General features: G+C 37.5%; 1 protein-coding gene across 1 annotated transcript in view; it reads right to left on the bottom strand.

The window, feature by feature from the left end:
• Positions 1 to 20509, bottom strand: part of LOC146323411 (uncharacterized) — a 147857-nt gene that overhangs the window by 96686 nt on the left and 30662 nt on the right. Inside the window, exons 7-8 of the mRNA XM_084722362.1 lie at positions 15247 to 15312; positions 9341 to 9464 (exon numbers count right to left, since the gene is read on the bottom strand). Coding sequence (XP_084578488.1) covers positions 9341 to 9464; positions 15247 to 15312 — 190 coding nt within the window. The remainder of the gene's footprint in view (positions 1 to 9340; positions 9465 to 15246; positions 15313 to 20509) is intronic.

Here is a 20509-nt window from a genome sequence, read left to right on the forward strand (position 1 = left end):
CATGCTAATGTTGGCTATTTAGCCATAACTTAAAAAGGTAGCTAATTGTATAATGTTACTGACAGTGTTGACGTTTGTAAAGTTAGCTGCTTGTTAAAAGAAATAAAGACCTATGGGACGGACTATGCATTTCCTTGTTTCTTAAGGGACTGTAAAACAGCAATAAATGTGTGTGAGTTTGTCACATCACAGAGACATGTGTTATTAACCATCCAGACAAATTTGAACAGAGAATACGCAGCAGGTCTATTTTTTTTTCAATTGCCACAGAGCAGGTCGAACAGGTAGGAAGTCAGGCACGGAAAACGGGAGAATCCGGTTGATTTTCAAAATAAAAGATCCCGTGCAGACTTGCGATCATAAAGACAGACAGAAAATAAAGAATTTAACTATGTAGCCTACTTATCCATGGTAGAAGCACAAAGAGCAAAGAAAGAGGACTTAATCAACAAAATCAGAGCAAGTAAATATAATCAGACGGGCAAAACTCTGCGCTGCTGAAACACTGCTGGTATAAATTGAAGTCGTGTGCATGACAGAGCAAAACCGCTGCGCAGGTGCACCTGGTGTAAGTTATGGGTTAGTCTTTTCACTCTCTCAACAACTATGTTCTAATATGACTTTCCAGTACCATTCAGGTGACATGCTGCCCCCCATTTGGTTTGGAGTATGAATTTAACAAGTGGCAGATAGCTCCTTTAGAAACTCCTAGATTCCAAACTCTAAGCCTATCTGTGAGGTTGTGTTGTTAGTCACAGTGAGAAATAATTGGAGTCATATTTAATAGGTTTGGTTTGAAAAACACTATCAATACTTTAAAGAAGAATACACCAGATAAAGATGGTTCACTGTGCCAGTTCATTCTTTTGTTCAATTTTGTGCTGTTTTATGTCACGTTGACACTGCTGATGTTCCTCCCAGAAGCCCACAAACTACCATACTTTTGTCTTGTGTAACAGTAGAAAACCTATGGCTGACTGCCTCGTTGCCAGTGGGATATGACTGACACTGATTTCTTCCAGTAAGAATACAGCATCAGCTAATCTTCCAATATGTCAGTGATTAAGCTGAACTAACATATTATATAAAGTGCAGAAGAACAAAGAAAGAAAATGAAAGCTCTGTCCTCTGGGAAATTATACGGAATGAAAGAAATGTGACAAACTGTCTTCAGGAACAGAAATGGCAAAGTCAAAGAGAGACGAGCCCAGTAGAAAAACAAAAAAATGGAAAGCTGCATAAGCAATTCCTCCACTGGCTGAGATGATTCTTTTTGTAAGTTATGAAGTAAAGGTGGAGTTCTCAAACTGAGACACCAAGCAATAACAACAGTACATAACGCATTTAGGTGTTTTATAGTTCTGTCACTGGCTGACTGGCTGCAATTTTGAAAAGTTATCATGTATTTGATCACAAGGAGGCACAAGGGATCTCCTTCTTCACACTAGGAAAGAGTTGAAGTCAATGGCATTATATCTACAGCACATTAAAAGCACAAAAGTTCTTGTATTCTTTATAGACTGAGCTACAACCTCTCAATCATGACACCCTGAGATACCTGGGAAAGTTGCCAGTTATCGACAGGGCTAACACATATAAGACCAGACATTCACACTCACAGTCACACCCACAGGTCATAAAGAGTCTCCAATTATAACCTACCCTGCATGTCTTTGGAGTGTGCAAGGAAACAGCAACAGCTGGACAAAACCCACACGGGCACTGGGAGAACATGCAACACCGTCCCACCTAACAGTTATACATAATTACATATACATATACATTTATTTGGCTTTAAAAAGAAATCAAAAATTTTACACTCTGTATTGAGTCAGTTCTTCCCATGGTATTGAAAATTGTATTGAATATCTATATTTTTTAAGGTATTGACTCTAAAAGAGAAATTCCAGCATTGTAACAACACCAGTTTTAACTACACATTTGAGCTACACATCTTTCTAATGTATTTTAAATTTCTGTGACCACTCAGTGGTTTCATACAATGATAAAAAAGTATTACTGGTAAACTTCTGACCTAAGTTTGGGGAATGCACGATAAATGAGCAGGAAGTTGAAGGTGTCAAGACAGTTTTAGCCAGCTAAAGCAGCGCTTCCCAAACGTGTTTTCCTAGGGAGACAATTTTTTGAAATGACAGACTATTGTGACCCAAGTTTTGATAAGCTTTATTATTGAGGTGAACTAAATTAATTTGTGCATAAATAAACATTCCTGACCATTTTTACTGCCATTTTCACACCACCCTATATTATCTTGACACTTATCAAAACAGATACATGTGTTAGGACTTTATAAAGGAGAAATAAATTCATTTAGGCTGAGTTAACAGGACATTTCATTGTTTTTATTGCATCGTATCAGGAAAACTACAGAGCATAGGACATTTTGGCATACGTCATAAATGAGACAAAAGTGCATTTAGGCAGAATTAAGAGGCTCTTGTTTTTTTCCTCTCGTCAGTAAAACAATAAACACATTTTAAATGCTTTATAAAAGGTGTACTGCAGATATAAAGCTTAAACTTGCAGAATTTCCATAGTTGTTTTATTTCTGAAATGAGTTGAGTTGAGTCATACTGTACCCTACAGTGGCTGTGGAGTGATCCTCTACTAATGCCAGAGATCACTTTCTCAATACTCATAATCATGACTAGTGAATATTTTGTTAACATAGCCATGAAAATGGAAATGGAAAGATAACCTTTAATTCATTACTTTAATGTAATATTGTGTAGTTATTATGAGAAGGAGGATGTCAATCAAAGCATTGGTCAACACCTGACACAGCAGTTCAGCAGCTAACTACTATTCTTTGAATCAGTGTAACCTTTAGGATGTGCTGGTGTTAAATGCATTCTGGCCCAAACCTAAAGACCTCCTTCAAGAGCTCCTGCTGAGCTGCTGACTATCCACTGACCTGGAAAAGCCCAAAACCACCACACACACAGTGGGAGCTCAATAAGCACCACAGCTTCTGCATGAGGTGACCAGTGTACAAAGCCACTTTCATCCATTTTACCAGCATGACCTCACAAGCAAACACAGCAGTCATGGTGACATGACATCTAACAAAGATGGCCAATGGATATGCACTTTTAGGGAGTGAATGAAGACAAAGCTTAAATGCCTATAAAGTGTGAAGCGTGAAGGTGAGAGAAGACTCTTAAAACATTTCCATTTAGTTTAATTTTTTATCAAAAGGCAGACAGTAAAACACTGCACAATAAATCATATATTTCAGAAGGAGGGAGGTCTGTAGTCATGTGAACTACTAGCTTCTAAAATACCAAGCAATAACATTACTCACATTATACAGATATTTTAATATTATAATATAGTGCATTAGTTATAAAATGGCACTGTGAACCTCTCAGGTCTCAGCTGGGAGATGTGCACAAGTGGCGAATTCACTATGTTACGCATGCTGCATACGTTCACTACGTCCAGTGGACAAAAAAAACTCACAAAGTGTCTACAAATGACATGTTTTCACACTTATTTTCCATTTTAAACAGAGGAATACAACTGTTCACCTCATGAATTCAGGTTCCTCTTTTTTACCAAACTAATACAAGCTTAATTGGCTCGTTAACGTCTCGGAAAACACACTTCATTTAAACTCGACAGAAACTCATGTGAAACTCACCAAAACCATCTTTGTTAGTCTGTCCACTCTTCCAGCAACTCTGGTTTGGTCAAAATAAATCCTCACTTTACCACATGAAAAGAGTCTGACTCTGCAGGCTGTTTTCTTCTCACTTGTCACCCAGCTCAGAGCACTCATGGTCAGCTGAGTGGGTGTGAACTGCGCCACTGGATGAGAGCGCAGTGCAGAGCAGAGGCTGTCACTCTGCAGACTATTACATTAGCAAAATAAAATGACAAATATCACCCTAAAAATCAAGCAAAAAAGCAATCTGCAATGGATTCAGCCAATCATTGATAGACGATAGTCGTCCAATCGCCCAACCCTAGTTTGAGCAAACAACAACATTTACCCACAGCGTGGATAACATTAGCAGTGCTAGCAGCAGCTGCTCTGCTTGCAGGTTAATGTCCATGTCTGTGCTGAATGTGGTCACATGTTGAGTGATTATATACCACTTTTACACTTAACCTTATTTCTATTTTCTATATCTAAACACTGCCATTTGCCATTGCCACATGACATTTGCTGATAAAACCATCCAGGGTAGTGTGGACCATTGGGGCATACGCTCTGGGTGAGAGGGGCTGCTGTCTGACAGGGCCACAGTCCCAACTAATGGTGGGCGGATGGATGGCACCTTAGAGCTAACAGTTGACTGGCATTCAGCATGAATAAAATTTTGATAGTTTAACCAACTAGTATTTCTGGAGGCGATTAGTTTAAGGCCTTGTGCAGTTGACTAATTACACACATCCCTACTTAAGATCTTTGAAATGTAAGGTCAGTTTTGCAATGAAACGTGTGAAAATACAGTGAAAAAAAAGTTTGTCCAAATATGTTTATTAGTTTGACAAAAATATATTTGTCCTTAATGATATCACTTAAATTTCCCTACAGCCAGACTTGAAATGAGACTATATCATGATAGAATTCCCAATTTCCATGCTGAAATTCCTTTACACCCTTATATTAATATTGATTATGATTATTATGATTATTATTATTTATTAATTTTTGTGGTTCTCCAGTTTTACAGTTAAAACATGGCTTTTAAATAAATACTAGGGATGGGACTTTAATGTGTTAATTACGATTAATTCATTAAAAAACAAACAAACCAAAAAAAAACATTAACGCATTTAATCGCAGTTTGCACTCCAGACAACACAGAATGTTTGTCAGTGCAGGAGTTCCTGGTCTGCCAATCACACTGAAACCTAATTTACACCAGGCGTGGCTGCACTCGGAGAGATACGCTGCCATTCTAGTCAATGCTGTAATTTATACCAGAAGCGCCGCGGCGCGTCTCAGCAGCGTCCCAGAAGCAGCTCAGCGCTCCGCTCCGCAGAAAATACGCAGCAAGTCTATTTTTGACTGATGGTGTGTCAATTGCCACAGAGCAGGTCAAACGGGTAGGAAGTCAGGCACAGAAAACAGGGGAGAATCTTTTCAAAATAAAAGACCTGTGCAGACTCACGATCATAAAGACAGACAGAACATAAACAATTTAACTATGTAGCCTACTTATCCATGGTAGAAGCACAAAGAGCAAGGAAAGAGGACTTAATCAACAAAATCAGAGCAGGTAAACACAATCAGACGGGCAAAACTCTGCACTGCTGAAACGCTTCTGAAACACCTCTGAGTTTAAATAAAGTTCTATGAAAGCTTGAATATAGCCACCATTATGATTTATAGTGCCATTGTCAGACTGATGCTAAACAAACAATATTTTGTTGTTTAAATGTTTGCATGTGTCTATCATTTGATTCAGTCATATACCAAAGTCCATTTAAATTGAAAAATGTTGCTTCTTGTGGCAAATATTGTTATGCCATTAAAATACGATTAATTGAGATTAATTAATCACAAAGCCTCTAATTAATTAGATTAATTTTTTAATCGAGTCCCACCCCTAATAAATACATTTATACCATCCTGTCTCATTTAGCCTACAGAGTCTGATGTCATAATTTCTCATGTACTTTGGACTGATGATTGCCTCAGTTTTTACATCTTGTCTTTTGCCCAGATATTTGTGGAGTTGAACAATTATTGACCCACATTATCCAGTCATCATTCCTCATATTTATATTCTGAATGGGAAATGTGCAAAATCCTAATCAGCAGTTCAAGCTGGCAAGTGCTCTGCCATGACTAAGACTTGCTCTGACATATTGGAGATTAAAAGCTACACAGAAGCACTGCAGACAGGGTTAAAATGATGAAGAATGTAAACTGGAGTGTTAAACAGCAAAAAACCTAAAAGACTGTAACAGGATAATGGGGACATTTGAATTCAGCTCTTAAGATTAACTGTAGAGACATTAGTACTTAGAGTGAATTTTAAACTATGCTCACAGTATTCACTATACATACATATATATATATATATATATATATGTATATATATATATATATATATATATATATATATATATATATATATATATATATATATATATATATATATATTTAATATTTAACTTTATGTGACCCAAACATAATTTAAGACTGATAAGTAATCCTTATTTAATGCATTTTATTGCTAAATATGAATTTAAGATATGTTAAGGGTTTTTAAGGACCAGCAGCCACCCTTTAAATTTTAGAGGGAAATTTTCTCAATTTTCTCATACTTAATTCATGACATGATGTCACATGGCAAGAATTTAAATCAATCAGTGTTTGGCTGGTTCAAGAAACTGGGCAAAAATCCTTTAAATCTTTTTAGTTATGCCTGACCAGTCATGGCCTTTGGTGAAGGTCAATCCAGTAATTAAGCCAACATTACAAGAAATGATAAATGTTTTAAGTAGCTAAAAATAGTGCAGATTCTGGTCCTTTGGGCCTGTAGCTACATTCTATTTACTAAAGAAGTACTGCATCTACTTTGAGCTCCAAACTAAATAATATGTACCGCCTGTAATGTGGTGAAACACAGTAATACTGGTGTTAATGTTGACTTTTCTTTTTGTTCCACTGAATGTTTGTTTGGTGGCTCATTCAACAAGCTAAGCTGCAGGACAAGATGTGTGTCCATGCAAATTAGATAAGAAGTAGATTTTTAGCAAGAAGCTAAATGTGGGTTGTTGTTCAGTGTTTGTGGCACTCAGTGTGTGACTCAGTGAGACCATCTGCTCTGCCAATGGCAGAATGTTGACTTTACTGCTTTGTGTAAGATTTGACTGGCTGTTGAAATAAAGGATGCATCCCCATCCAAGTTCTTCTGGGCCGCCATCTTGAAGAAACACCCCAAGTCACTAATTCTGGCTTGGAGGAGCGAGGATCAAGGAGGGAGAAGGGATCACTGAAGGGCGATGAGCGAGGATACACAAGAGCTGCCTTCACAGACGTCTTTTAACCGGCCTTCATGCCCCCTCATTAGACAAAAGTTGCTGATTGCATGCTTCAGCTGATCAGACTGATCTGATACACAACTGGAGTTTCATACCAGAGTGAAGACAAATAACAGATTAAAGTGATGACCATCATCACTCCTATTCACTATTATATTTAATTTATTTCCTGATTTACCATCCAGTTAAAAATCTGTGAAAGTCTGTGATGCTCAGATTTAAGTTGTTCTGTGGGTCAGGCTGGCCAGTTCATAAAAATATACTTTGTGATTAATAGTGGATGGGTTGCAGGAGGAAGCATCTCTCCACTAGGAGAGAAGCAGTGCGCAATTGCGCACTTGGCACAGCAGCTGCCTGCAGGAAAACGTCTGTGGCAGCTTCTCTAATTATTAAAGTAAATGACCTGGAGACGCTTATCCTTAATTCTGAGACTCTAAACAGTTCAGGTGGTGGCGGGGGGATGACTTATTCACACAAGGATTCAGAGGAATTCAGAATTGATCTGCTGATCACTGAAAACCACAAACAATCTTCTTTATTAATTATTTTTTAATCGTGATTTCCCCAGTTATTTTTTAAAATTATGGTTATAAATAAAGTCAGACAGAGGAGAGTCTGTCTGTCAGTGAAAACACTTTTTACATTATTGATCATTATTTCCTTCAGTCACAGGTGAGGCTGATCATTTCTGAGCAAACATCAGGTTCAATACAAGTAACATCATTTTAATTTTCCCTTAAACTTTTAGCTTAATAAATCATTTGTAGTGTTCAAAAGACACCAGAATCATATTCTGAGTTATTCAATAATGAATTCATGATCAGAATATCAATGAACACAGATGAAAATAATGAATAAATATAAAAGCATTCTGCCTCTGGTCAGAACACAGTCACAGTATAGGTGCAGAGCGCAGGCTGTTTTTTACATGCAGGTGTTTGTCAACCAGGCTGCTGCTCTGACACTTATGAGAACTGTGAGTCCATATAAACATCAACACAGCACACACATGTGCAGACACAGACTCAATCAGAAGTCTGTACAGCTGTTAAAACTGACTGACAGCTGATCATCTGTCGCCATCATAACAAACAAACATTGCTTCACATGACGCTCCAGAAGAAAGGACGTCTCATGTCCCTTGAAAGACATTCTGTCATGTCCTCACTCCTTACATAGTTTCCCCATGTCTCTCCATGAGTCCTCAGTGGGAGGTACTAAGGAAGGAAAAGACGCATGGAATGTATGGATGAATGCAATTTCAGAGACTTGGGATGTACCCAAGGTCCCCATCAATGTAGACAGATACTGCAACAGTACTGTATTTGACAGAGTACTGGAAAAGAGATTCAAAAATTAATTACATAAGTTGGATGGGTAAAAACTGTATGGATTTTTTTACAGAGAAGAGAGAACAAAAGCAAAAACTGATACCAGGAGTTTTATTACTTTCTCTGTAAGTGCAATAAAAGTTTGATTACTACATCTCTCTTACTCCCCTTTTATTTTTCCATCCTTTCTTCTTTACATATAAGTAATGCTACTCTTTCACCTCTACTTTACTGTCCTGACAAAACAGCACTTCAGTAAAGCTGTGTGTTCAGGACATAGATTCAGAAAATCACTGTCTCCTGTTGTAGTCATTTTACTTCAAGTTGAAATTCTTTGAATAACAGTCACAATATCACTGAAGTGTTTGTTCTTTTCTCCAGTAATATTATCCAAAATTTTGTAGAGCATGGCTTCCTGATTTTCATGTTTTTTATAGGATGTGTCATAAAAGTTTGTTTATGGATAGGAAAATAGTCCGCTATCAGTATTCTATTTGTTTTGTTTTATTTCCTCATCATCATCATCTGGACACATCCTATTTGTCCATCCTATCTCCACGCAAGGCACTGAAATGTATACAACAGAGCTGCACAGCAATACATCATCTACATAACCCTTTCAATAATTGTCATAATAGTGTATTAGTACAATGCTACCTGAAACTGAAGAGCTTTTACAACAGGGAAATCTTCTTTTTAACATTTTTAAAGTCTAGTGATCAATCTCTATCTGCTGTGACTCTCATGTGATTAGTTGAGACCAACTACTAGTTTTGGCTGCTAGTCTGTGGCCCAAATACATGTACATCCTAACATAAGTGAAACTGTTGTTATTAATGTGTAATGGAAGCATAAAGGATGTATTTTAAATCAATGAGATATATCATGAAATCATGAAAAAAGAAACATGTTGCTGCCATTAAATTGTATGTGCATGATGGTTATTGAAAGCAAACACAGTGATGAGATAGAACAATGGTTACCGTGACAATGAGCAAGATTCCTTTCAGCAGGGTAAGCAGCGATGTGATTGGCTGGATGATTGTGTGGGCCAGCAGGATAGCAAGAGTCAGGATCCACGTGAAGGCCGGGATCACATAGATGTGGCTGTGGAGAAAGAACACAAGAACCTTCAAAATGATTTCATTGTTTTCCTTCAACATCCATGACACCTGCGCACATCTCATCAACAAACATTAACTGACTGCTAAAAATTAACAAGCACTTTCATAGCCAAGATGTGACAGTAAAGGTTGGTACTTTGTAACTTGGTGATGGATCCAAACTCTGGTCCGAATTACAGCCACCTTCCAAAAACAAACAACTGCTGTCAGCTGTATCTGACTTTAATTTTCAACAGTTTTATTATGTGTTGCATGTGTGGGCTATATGCTTTTATTTCACACAGAGTAGTACATTTATTTAAGTGCTGTTCTTAAGAACAATTCTGAGATACTCTTATTTTGAGTAATTCTGATAGATGCTATAAAATACCAGCACTACATTAAAAAAGCAAATATTGTGCTTATTTTTACTGCATTAGATTTATAATACTTTTACTTTTGATACTTGGAGTACAATTACTGATAATACTTTGTAGTTTTACTCATGTGGGAATACTTCATCCACTTGGAAAACCACAACTTTAAAGGTGTACAGCTGCTGTGTCAATTTATATTTCCCCCAGGCGAGAACCTGTGTACTCACTTCAGGCGTGTGCATATGGATCCAGTCTGAAAGGCTACAGTTGATATTTAGGCTAAAAACATGGTGGAAATGGCGTCTTTTTGGGTCAAATTTTAATGTTGCTGCTTACAGACACTTGAATTACACCACATGAGCAGTATGGAGACATTTTGTGCTTTTTTTTTTTTGTTTTGTTCCTTTTTTTACATTTTAAAACTGGTCACCAGTCACTTCAATTGTACTGGATTTGGCTGCAACGTTGTTTTCCACTGAAGCTCCAGGAGTGTTTTGTGAACTGGAGATCTTCACCCATCCTCACATCAGCACAAGGGGGAGGAGATATTGAGTGAAATTTCATTTTTGGGTGAATTATTACTTTAAGCTTCAAGTGCAAGTTGAAGTTACTTCAGGCCACTTAAAGGGATAGTTTACCCCCAAATTCAGTTAGGAGACTTGGATTACACCTGACAAGCAGCATAGAGGGATGTTTTTTTTCATTTATGGATGAACTATTCCTGAACTTTCAGAATGTCTTGGTCTGGAAAGACTAACATACACTGCCAAAGAAAAACGAAAGGAATTTGTATACCTGTAAAGAACCATATATGAACATTATTATAGTGTGTTTTATTTTAAGATATTGCATTTCATACATAATTTGTGCAAGTCTATTGTGTGTGTGTGTGTGTGTGTGTGTGTGTGTGTGTGTCTGAATGATCATTTGTTGATTTGTGACCTATGTTAATGTATATATATACATATAAATATATATATATATGTATATATATATATATATATATATATATATATATATATATATATATATATATATATATATATATATATATATATATATATATATATATCATTCAGAGCCATTGCATTATCACTTTTTATAAGGTACAACTCCCTAATTTGCTTAGACAATAAAAGGCAAGACAGCTGGCAAAAGACAGGCAAGAGTATCGGTTGTTACAAATGGGTATTTGTAAGAGAGTAAGATGTAGAAACTATTGTCAGCTTGTTTTTATTTTAAACAAATAAGAATGAACTGATACTTAATGGTTTAAAGTAGTGTTTTAATTCTAAAATATTTCCAGCTAAATAGAATCTGACCACTGTCTAAACCTTAAAGTCTGTTGAAGGATTATTAAGAGACAATAATCTGGTCACTGGGTTGAAACTGGATCTCAGTGATGCTTTAAATCTTGCAGAGCTCTGTGGGGTTTATTTCCAAGACACCCACTATCCTGCAGCAGTGGGACTGAGAGAGGATTTTTTGTGCAGAGACCTGCAGCAACCTATTGATTGCTGCCCCTGGGGAGGAGGAATAAGGTGGTTTATCCAAAGGAGGCTGCCCAAGGTTTTTCACTCCAGTAACCCTGCCTTCCCACTCCCACAACACATCGCAGCATCTCCCCTGGTGCTGAATAATGAAGCACCCAGGCGTGCCAACAAAGTGGTCCAACTGACCTGCACTGTTTGAATAATATTATTTGGGTTAAATATTTACTGGGGCATGACAAAATAAATTAGTCCTGTTAACTGATAAAGGTAATTATAGGCTTGGGAGAGGAGTGAGGTGTGAGGTTGGGGGAGGAGACAACAATCCCTTGAAGAGACAGCTAACTGCGCTGCAATAACTCAGTGACTTGAGAGTAGTGGAGGAGTTAGTCAGCGACACCAGCATGATAATACCCTATTCAGTCAGAACCACTCTAAAGGAAAAATTCACCACTTTTTATGTGAATGCCCAATCAGTCTTTATGGTAATATAGTCAAATGAAGAAATAAATTCTTCAATGTGTGCTATATTGGCAGTATTGACAGTAAAGTTATTGGAATTAAGGAAAAACTACAGGCTGTTTCAGCCTGTATTTGAGCCTGGATTTCTGGTCCCCTTCCGTGGGTAGACAGGAGGAGTGTTAGTATTTTTGTGACCTAATGCTATGTTTTGGCCGAAAAAGTAATAGCTATAAACTAGGGTGGTAATATATGACAGCATGGTCATGGGTACCAGAGGCTTGAAGCATTTTAGCTTTTATTCTATAAGTGTACAGTATTACTATGATTATTATATTATGACAGCTCTAACCTGACTTCTTCAGAGATCATCTTCATGAGAAAATAAAAGAAGAAATTGCATCTTGTACTCTGTTTTCAAGAGAGAAATGTGAATGTCAGCAGTACTGGGAAAGTTACTCAAAGTTACTCAAACAGTTACTCCTTCCATATTATTTGTTGAAAAATTACAGACCAATTCCTCAAAGGCAAAAGTAATATGCTGCATTACTTGCTACAACACTTTTGTTACCAGGTTCACCTCTGACAAAACTGGCTTTAAACAACTCCAGGGCCTCCACAATAAAGCTGCATCTAAATAATACTAGAATATGTTTTTCATATTTACTCTGCTTTTATTGTAATGTTTAAATGCCCTTTTTCAAGACAACTGGGCAAACTCCATCTGCTGAAGAAGATCTTATGAAATAACTGAAAGCACCAGAACTGCTACTAATGGGCCATGTGTTGAGATTGTGTCAATTTCATATGATTTAGTCTGTTCAGACAATTCAGTCTTGAAATTGAAATGATAATTCCAAAGTAAAAGAAACAGTTGGATATGAGTTTACTCTAAAACCAGTGAAGTAAAATTGGTTTGACTTGAAGTGTGACAACATAGTTATCTGTACACAAAATGTTGTCCAAAAGTAATGAGGGCCAATCAGCTAGAGCTAATCTGAAAAACATCAACACTTGATTCATTTACAAGTACTTTGTTGCATGTAGAAATTCTGACTCATGTCAGCCAATTAGGCCAGTTTACTCTCTTGGAAGTAGTGGCCACAGTTAAGTGAAGTGAGTGGAGAAGGCTCACAGCTAATTTAGCATTTAGCTTTCGTTAGCAGAGATTTAAATTTCAGACTTGGGTTAGTCATCTAATACAGAAATTAAAAATAAATAAATCCTCACCATCTGATAACAAAATATTTTGCCTTAGAAAGCCTCTCTGCTGGTGTGTGTGTGTGTGTGTGTGTGTGTGTGTGTGTGTGTGTGTGTGTGTGTGTGTGTGTGTGTGTGTGTGTGTGTGTGTTGTTTGCTTTAATTAAAAGAAATGCTGTAAGTTCATGCAATGCTTTCAGAGCCTCCCACTCTAGTGGGCAGCTATCATCTCTGAGGGTTGCATCAGCTTTTAAAGAATTCAATTTCAAGGAAAAAGATTTTATTGTGAGCTTGTGTCGCCTCAAGCAACACTCCCCTGAACTGACAACTCACTTTCAACTTCTGGCTTTAAGTGAAGCTGATGGAGGCCAGACTGATGTGAGAAACAGGAGGAAGGTTTTTGCTAATAATCACAGTTTCCTCCTCTGATATGACTATCTGAAAACCTGCGGTGCTGTTTGATTTTCTTCACAATGTTTCTCACTGTTCAGTGAAGTGTTTTGTCAAGTCTTTGTTTCTTTACATTTTAACTGTTTGAATAACTCACTCTGTGTCACATGCTGTTAAGAGCTGCTAACCTTAAAAATAATTTTGGTGATTTATATGTAGGAGGACAACAAACTCAGAATAAAACTGACTCATATGTTGCACAGGAGCCAATCCACCCACCACCACCACCACCACCAACTGTGGATTTTACTAATCACCAACAGTTGACTCCAACCAAAGTTTCTGGTGAGTTTGGAATTTCCTCAACTTTATCTACAATACCTTAACCAAAACTAAACTAAAACCATTTATATACATAAATGGTGTATCTATCACATCATTATTTATAATGTACTTAGAAGTAACTTGGATCCTAAATTTTCCAAAAGAACGTCACATTACAGTTATTATTGTACAAAATAAAAGTTCCTTTTAGCTGCTTTAAAATTGAACAATAATCCAATACAGTGCCAGCTTTAGGAACGTTAATAGAGAAGACTAGAAAATCCATCTAGAAATCCCCTTGAAATCACATAAGCTGTGCTGTTTTAGAGCAGGTTCCAGGTTACTCTATGCTCCTCCATCTCTTAATTCAGGTTCTCATTTTCAGTGTGCGATGACCATTACTCTTGTAGTTACTTTGACATATTATAGTTCATTGCCAGTAGGCTAAAATGAAAGCCTTGGCTGGTCAAGTGGACAATGTGTTGTTGTACTTCAACAAGACTAACAAAGTGGTGAGTCTTGTGGAGTGAAATGATCTGGCTGATCATGTCAGTGGTACGTGTTGGCATGTCCCAGTTACACTTTAATTCATATCATATCGATATTCAAGCTAATCCACAGATGGATATGATTGGAGACTTGAAAGGAGTCAGAGTCAACAAGCAGATCTGATATTGGATTCAATAGACATTCTAAGCCTTTTGAAAAAGCATATCTAGGGGACGGTGCTTTCATGGTTTCATTCATATTTATCAAATAAAAGTCAATGTGTATGTTACGAATCTCTGAATTTTTGAAGTAAAGTCTGGATTACCCCAGGGACTGTTCCTTCGCTCAAAGCTTTTCTTCATGCTTCCCATTTGTATTCACTGTTACACTGATGATACACACCTGTAAAGTCAAATGACCTTGTCCAAATTCTACATTTAGAGACATGTCTATCTGAAATTAAAGATAAATGGGGAATTTTTAGCAGTTAGATGTAAATAAAAAGAGAGTTATTGGTTGTTAAACCAGTCAAATGTTGCATTGAGGATATTAGTGTTTACATTGATGAAAAATCATCACGATCATGAAAAACCGTGAAGTGAGTTTCGATTCTCGTCTGATATTCCTGTCACATATAAAGGCTATTACCAAGACAGCAGTTTTTCCTCTTAGTAATACTTCTGAAATCTAACCTATTCTCTCACTCTGTGCTGCTGAAAGCCTGATCCATGCATATCTGTATTCCACACTTAATTATTGTAAGGCCCTTTTCTCTGGTCTTCCTAGCTGTGCTACTAGAAATCTTCAGCTTGTTCAGAATGCTGTGGAATCTTAACAAACATTTAAAAGAATTGTCATATAGCACCCACTTTAGCCTCTCCTCACTAGTTACCAGTACAAGTCCAGCTGATTTTAAGCTTTTTCTTTCAATTTATAAGGCCTTGCACAGATTGCACCACCTTACATATTATGCAGTTTACATACCATGATGATAAGAATATGTTTAGTGTTTTTTTCTTTTTCTATAGATTTTTTTTTGTGCATGTGGAAAACTTACCTGACATTAAGAAGAGCAGCGTAGGCCTCACTGCCAGCTAAGACATAACTAATTCCAATAGAAATACTGTAGGAAGATAGAATAAGAGCAGAGAAAGATAAAAGGAGAAAAAAGACGATGAAAGGGGGAAGAAAAAAGAGAGGCTGTTAGGTATTAGGCAGTGATTGGACATCATTTGTCATAATTAGGACTCCTCTGTTGTAAAAACTGTTAAAAATTAGGATGTTGACTCATCATAGTGCCTGAGGCTAAAAAACAGCTAAGAGATTTAATTTTAAAGTCATTTCTTGTTTGCAGTGCAGTTCCTTGATTCTCCACAACTTCCCTATTTTATATTTGCATCAAAACAAAACTTGCCCTTGGGGGCTACTTAAAGCAAATGTTTTGGTTGTACATTGCCCATGTACTTTGAGCATCTCACATTCACATCAAGCCAGAAATCTGTTTTCAAAATGCTGTGCCTTCATAACTGAGCTGGATGTTGCTGAACATAAGTTACTGTAGGCTTCAATCCAAAGTGAATGACAAGACAGGTTTTTCCTCAACATCTGTTCTGTTCCATAGAAATTTAAGCCTCTAATCTCTCAACAGTTGGTTGTTGAGAGTGCAAATCCATTAGCTGTTTCTCCAGACAGCAATGTGTTATTTTACACCCACTCTCTCAAATCTTCTCTTTCAAATCTTAAAAGAAACTGCAAAGAAATTTGGAAAGTTTCATCTACAGCAATTTAAGCAGCATTTCTGAACCAGGAACTTACTGAAGCTGCAAAGCAAAGAACAGAGAACCTGTGATATCAAAGGAACTGTAAGATATTTCAAACTCCAGATATTTACTACACATATATAAATGTCAGGAAGATCATAAGGGATTAAAGGGACAGTTTAAGCATTCTCTGAAGTGGGGTTGTATGTACGCTGATTTATGCTACAGGGTTTTCTGACCAACAGACAAGTTTTCATGTTGTTAGTGGCTGCTTTAGCTGTGTGTTGGTTAGTTAGCTCAAAGATTGGTCTGGCTATGTAAGACTACAGCACCTAGTCATACTGAGCTCCATCTTCACATGGAAAACATCAACATGGGGCACAGAACATGGTTAATTTACCATTCATCAGACCACAAATGGGATGAGGATTAGATTGGACAAATGATACAGCAGAGTGCTTCTGGGGACTCATTATTGTACCCAAGTAGACAACTTCATAACTTTTTGGATTTTAGTGAAACTGGATCATAATGTATGGATGAAATATTCTCTAGTTTTCTATCTAATGTCTTCTAGCTTGTCTGCCTCAATGTTCAGTGATTTATGAAGTGTGCCGATGGACAAAGCTTTACTAGTTACATACTTCTTAATGTTACGTACTTTAACCACTAACTGCTAGTTAGCTTGGTTAGCCTACAAACAGCTGTCTCTGCCTAGACTGTGAGTATAACTGGTGAACTCTAGTGTTATCTGTGTTGTGTTGTGATGAAGAAGCCCAGGCCATGGATATCTTTGGAGGTGATCTCCATTTAGTTCTGACAGCAAGACATAAATAGTGAAATCCTCCGTCAATTGTGACCATATGACTCGAGCCCCTCTCCTATGGAGTACAACAGCAAAAGGGCAAGAGTTCTGTCTTGCATTCAATATAATACAATAAAACACAGAGAAACATACCTGACAGCAAGACGTAAGAAAATCTTCTGTTAATTGCGACCATATAACTCGAGCCCCTACACAATTTTTTTTTTCTTAAAGATTATTTTTTTGGCTTTTGCCTTTATTTCTGATAGAGACAGCTGATGATATGATGGAAAAGGGGGCAGAGAGAGAAAAGGAATGGCACGCAGCAGATGGGCTGCAGGCGGAGTCGAACCAGCAGCCGCTGCAGAGGACCGACAGCCTCAGTACACTCTAACAGCTGAGCTTAATTTGTGTAAAGGCGTCCCGCCCCTACACAAATTAAGTGACACAAGAATAAGTTAGCACCCTTACTCACTTTCCTGTGAAATCTTTAGGTGTCCTGTGAATAAAGCCATAAAAAGGCCAAAAATATTTTTTACAAAAAACTACATGGCTATTCATGGTAAATGGTTACACACTTTTTTGCTCTTTGAGGCTCTCAAAGAATCTGAACTGCAATGAGGATTATATTGAAAATTTATAATCTCCCCTTAAAAAACATACTGTACATTAAAATTTAAATTTAAGGAAGCTTTGGCAAAAGTTCAAGAAGGGGTTCATTTTAATATTTTGTGCTATGTAATCCACTCATTAGTGAATCAGCCATCTGCATATGTGGGTGTGCATGCATCTGGTTCAGTGAGGCACATAAGGTAAAATACTTATAGAGTCTTCTAAATTAAAATTTTCTTAACTACACAAAAATACATAGTACATTTAATAACTATACATGTTTCCATTATGTAAGTAATTTTTCTCAGCAAACAAATTGTTTTGGAATTCTAACTTATTTAAAATGCATGTTCACTGTGAATTATGTGTATTCATTTAAGTGTCTGTGTGTGTGTGTGTGTGTGTGTGTGTGTGTGCATGGGTGTATGCATGCCTACAGTGTATACTCTGCATCCAGTATCATTTTGTCATTATTTGTGTTGTACAACAGCTCCACTCTGTAGGGCAGTACATAAAGACTAAGGGGCGCTGAGGGTAAAATATGCAGGTCATGTTTTGTGTGGTGTGTGTGTGTGTGTGTGCATCTGTGTGTGTGGTCGAGTCTTGGCATTGATCGACCACTAAGCTTCCTTGAACACAATGAGGGAACTATTGATTGGTCAGGTGTTACAGAGCTGCTTGCACACTGATAACAAGACCTTCCACCAGCGATGCTAAAAGCGCTGACCCCTTCTCTGTGCCCATAAGGACACACACATTGACACACCACCCTGTCCTTCATCCTAGACTAGTGTACTACTGTAAAAAAAAATTACCATGCTGCAGACAAGTGAATGTCCCCAGTAGCCACATCTGGTCCTTACCCTAACTGAAGCCTTGTTTTTGAGTGATGCATCAGTGTTTTCTTCCTGTCAAAATTAAGTATCAGTCTATACAATGACTTTTCCAGACCATTACTTTTCCTGAGTGACACAGATGGACCATTAGCTTGCAGCCATTGGTTACTGATAAAAAACAAATACAGAATGCGGTTCTCCATTAGGGAAATCGAACATCAGTTTGATTTATAGCAAGGAATATGTTGTTCTTTGAACTACAGCATTTTTCTAACTAAAAATAATGTACACTATTTGTGTAAGCAGCGATTGTATTGTGCATTTTTACATTAACCAGCCACAGTGGGCTTAATGTAATGTAAGGTTTCTGTAACTAGCTGTCAAATTAAAAGTTAAGGCAGAAAAAAATGACTGAAAAGAAGCTGGACATCTTAAAAAGTGGGTGGACAGCAGATGCTCCAGCAATGATCATATTTTATCAGTGTTTGGCTCTGCCTTGTAACTCTCAATATCTCTGTGCAGCAGAAGCCAATGATATTAAGTCTGAACCTCAAGGACAGATTTAACACAAGTCTGCTGTCCTGGCTCAGTGGAGAATAGTTGTGCTGGTACAGAACACTGACACTGAAATGACTTGGCAGGTTTTTCTCTAGCATTGTTATATTAAACATCAACAAGATATTGCATCTTACACTAGTCACCAATGGCCAAGCAGAACAGACATTTATTCTAGAGCTGGGAGCAAACAGATGGAATGCAGGTCTTGTTCAACCCAGCCCCATTTGTATGATTTTGCTTGCAGGCAAACACCACAAGCTTCTTTTGATTTATTAATGTGATGTGTGATTGGCCCACTACTGCAGCAGCTACAACCCATACGGTCAGTAGCATGGTGAATTTGAGTGCAGTATTTGACGAAGATGGCAGTTTAATGTGCCAAGATGCCATCAAAACATTTGAAAGTATGGCTATACGTCATGCCTACACTATCAGATATAATTAATTGCATAAAATGCTAAAGTATTACTTTAGTAATGCTTGCATTTGCATGAAAGATACTTCTGCCCCAGGAGCTCTAGAGTCTGGATCTTTGGCTGCAAGAGACCTAGAACAGCTGCTCAACACCCACAGTTTCAACTATCATTAATATTATTATTATTATTTATTGTGCTAGTCAAGGTAGTGGTGTTAATATTAATGCTATCACTTTTACCACTACATTCTTCATTTTTCTCTCCAGCTTCCTCCCACAGTCCAAAAACATGCAGCATAATAGGTTAACTGGTAATTCTAGAGTGAATCCTGCCTCTCGCCCAATGTCAGCTGGGACAGGCTCCAGCCCCCCATGACCCTTAGCGACAATGAATTATGCACTGTCCCTGAGAAATAAATAAATACATAAACACTGCTATTACTATCATCATTACGATTTTTGCCAGTATTATTACCACTACTGATACAAAGTAAGTATCTCTTACTTAAATGGCACCTTATAATCAGTCAGTGAAAACTTTAAAAAGGACAGGACAGTGCTGTGTACCAGTGTGTTTTATAACCACACTGCAAAACAATTTCCCTCTGGAATAATAAAGTTAATAAAACATAAAAAAGAAGTTAATTTATTATTAATTAAACTCTTCATTACTGCTAAATTCTTCACTTCTTCTTGAAGTCAACTAGTCTCCAACTTTGTCTACCATCAGGCAGGCAGTGTACGGTGGGATTTCTTTAAACATAGATGCCTGCTGCAGCTGGACACAACTTTGACAGAGCACACACAACTACTTCAACATCACACATATCATTTGATCTATTGTTGATATAAACATATTGATTAGAGCCGTGTGCACTTGTTTAACTTAGAATTCTTCTACTGTTACAAACATTGCTAATATTTTTGTGCATATTATCTTTTCTTATTTTTAATTCGGGCCAACATTTGCAAGTGTGCTTTTATGATGCTGTTAACCTGTCTTTGAAGATGTGACAGGAAATGGGGAGAGAGAGTGGGGGAATGACATGCAGCAAAGGGCTATGGGCGGGAGATGAACCCACGGCTGCTGCAGTCTTTTATGCAGTAACTTCTATTATCCCAACCAGTTTTCTCAGATGGGAAATGATTAAGACTTTCTGTCTCTTACCTATGTGAAACTTTCTCACTTGCACATTGGTATAAGGCAGGGGTCCCTAACAGGCGGACCGCGGTCCGAGTCCGGACCCACACGCCGTCCTATACGGACCCGGACCTATAACCAATAAATTATAAAGAGATTTAAAATTTTGGCAGAATGCTTCTATTTTAACTGG

Source organism: Lutjanus erythropterus, chromosome 7 (genome assembly GCF_056507025.1).
Source record: "Lutjanus erythropterus isolate fLutEry1 chromosome 7, fLutEry1.hap2, whole genome shotgun sequence".
Classification (NCBI taxonomy): domain Eukaryota; kingdom Metazoa; phylum Chordata; class Actinopteri; order Lutjaniformes; family Lutjanidae; genus Lutjanus; species Lutjanus erythropterus.